Raw genomic sequence first — 1,340 nt, forward strand, 5'->3', positions numbered from 1 at the left:
TTTCTCATGGTGGCAACAGCAGGGCTCACTTTAATGCTACCAACCTTGTCACCTGGAAAGAAATAAAGCTATCGGATCGGTATCAGAAAGAGTAATCATTAAAAAAAATCGGATTGTATCGGGAGCCAAAAAATCTGGATCGGGACATCCCTAGCATTTAAATTGTTTATGGCTTTGTAACTGTAGCGCCCTTTGGTGACGAGTTTGAAACACATCAAACAGATCAATCTTTGTAAGGGCTGTAGTGCAGTGTAATACGTATGTGTAGTTTTCAGAAAAACAAGAAGGAAAAGAGGATCTAGCATTTGCTGAGGGACTTACGGTCATCAGGAACTTCAATGGATGCTGCTTCCTGCCACAACAGCAGCAGTAACGACATGAGTGTCAGGGCCGCATGGCCGCCCAGCCCGAACATTTCTCCCCCACCAACCGGTCGCTCTCAGCTCCCACCTCTGCTAATTGCTTCAACAGCTCCTCTGTGAATAAAGACACAAAGACAGACGGTCAGGATAAAGATGGTGGAAAATAACATACAGTATGTAAGACATGTGGGGGCGAGTACTTGACTGTTTCAGCTCTGGCCTACATTCACAGCTGGGTTACTCTGTGCTTCCCTGGAGACGGCAGTCTGAACCTAGACAGAGAGGCTACATGGCTGAAARACCAGAAACAGACTTCACTCACATCTGGAGCACACATAGGGTGCTTTAAAAACTTATCATGTAAAGGATTTTTTTTATCAGCATTATCTTACTAAAATCTTTATTTCAGTGTCTCCTTCAGGAGACTGTGAACCATATTTTGAAAAATGAGCTTCCCGTTCAATATTATCTGACCTGCTATCATCATTCTGCTAATGTCCACAGCAAAGCCTGACTTAGGGCTCTGTCATAAAATGGGGTAAAAAAACAACAACAGATTGGACTGTGCTGAGCAAAAAACGTAAAGGGGAATAGAGAAAACTGAACGGATTRAAAAATATGACCCAAACCCAAATATGACCCATCCATCCACCCTTCACCATACATCCATCACCATACATCCATCCATCCATCCATCCACCCTTCACCATACATCCATCACCATACATCCATCCATCCATCCTTCACCATACATCCATCACCATACATCCATCCATCCACCATTCACCATACATCCATCACCATTCATCCATCCATCCACACTTCATCATACATCCATCACCATCCATCCATCCACCCTTCACCATACATCCATCACCATACATCCATCCATCCACCCTTCACCATACATCCATCACCATACATCCATCCATCCACCCTTCACCATACATCCATCACCATACATACATCCATCCATCC

General features: G+C 43.9%; 1 protein-coding gene across 1 annotated transcript in view; it reads right to left on the bottom strand.

Annotated features, from left to right (window-relative positions):
* The window catches only part of nfasca (neurofascin homolog (chicken) a), a gene marked incomplete in the record, with an annotated part of 116,748 nt that overhangs the window by 82,876 nt on the left and 32,532 nt on the right, over positions 1-1,340 (bottom strand). The window contains 1 exon segment of the mRNA XM_014025637.1: positions 322-476. Coding sequence (XP_013881091.1) covers positions 322-415 — 94 coding nt within the window.

The sequence above is a fragment of the Austrofundulus limnaeus genome, unplaced genomic scaffold (genome assembly GCF_001266775.1).
Source record: "Austrofundulus limnaeus strain Quisiro unplaced genomic scaffold, Austrofundulus_limnaeus-1.0 Scaffold489, whole genome shotgun sequence".
Classification (NCBI taxonomy): Eukaryota; Metazoa; Chordata; class Actinopteri; order Cyprinodontiformes; family Rivulidae; genus Austrofundulus; species Austrofundulus limnaeus.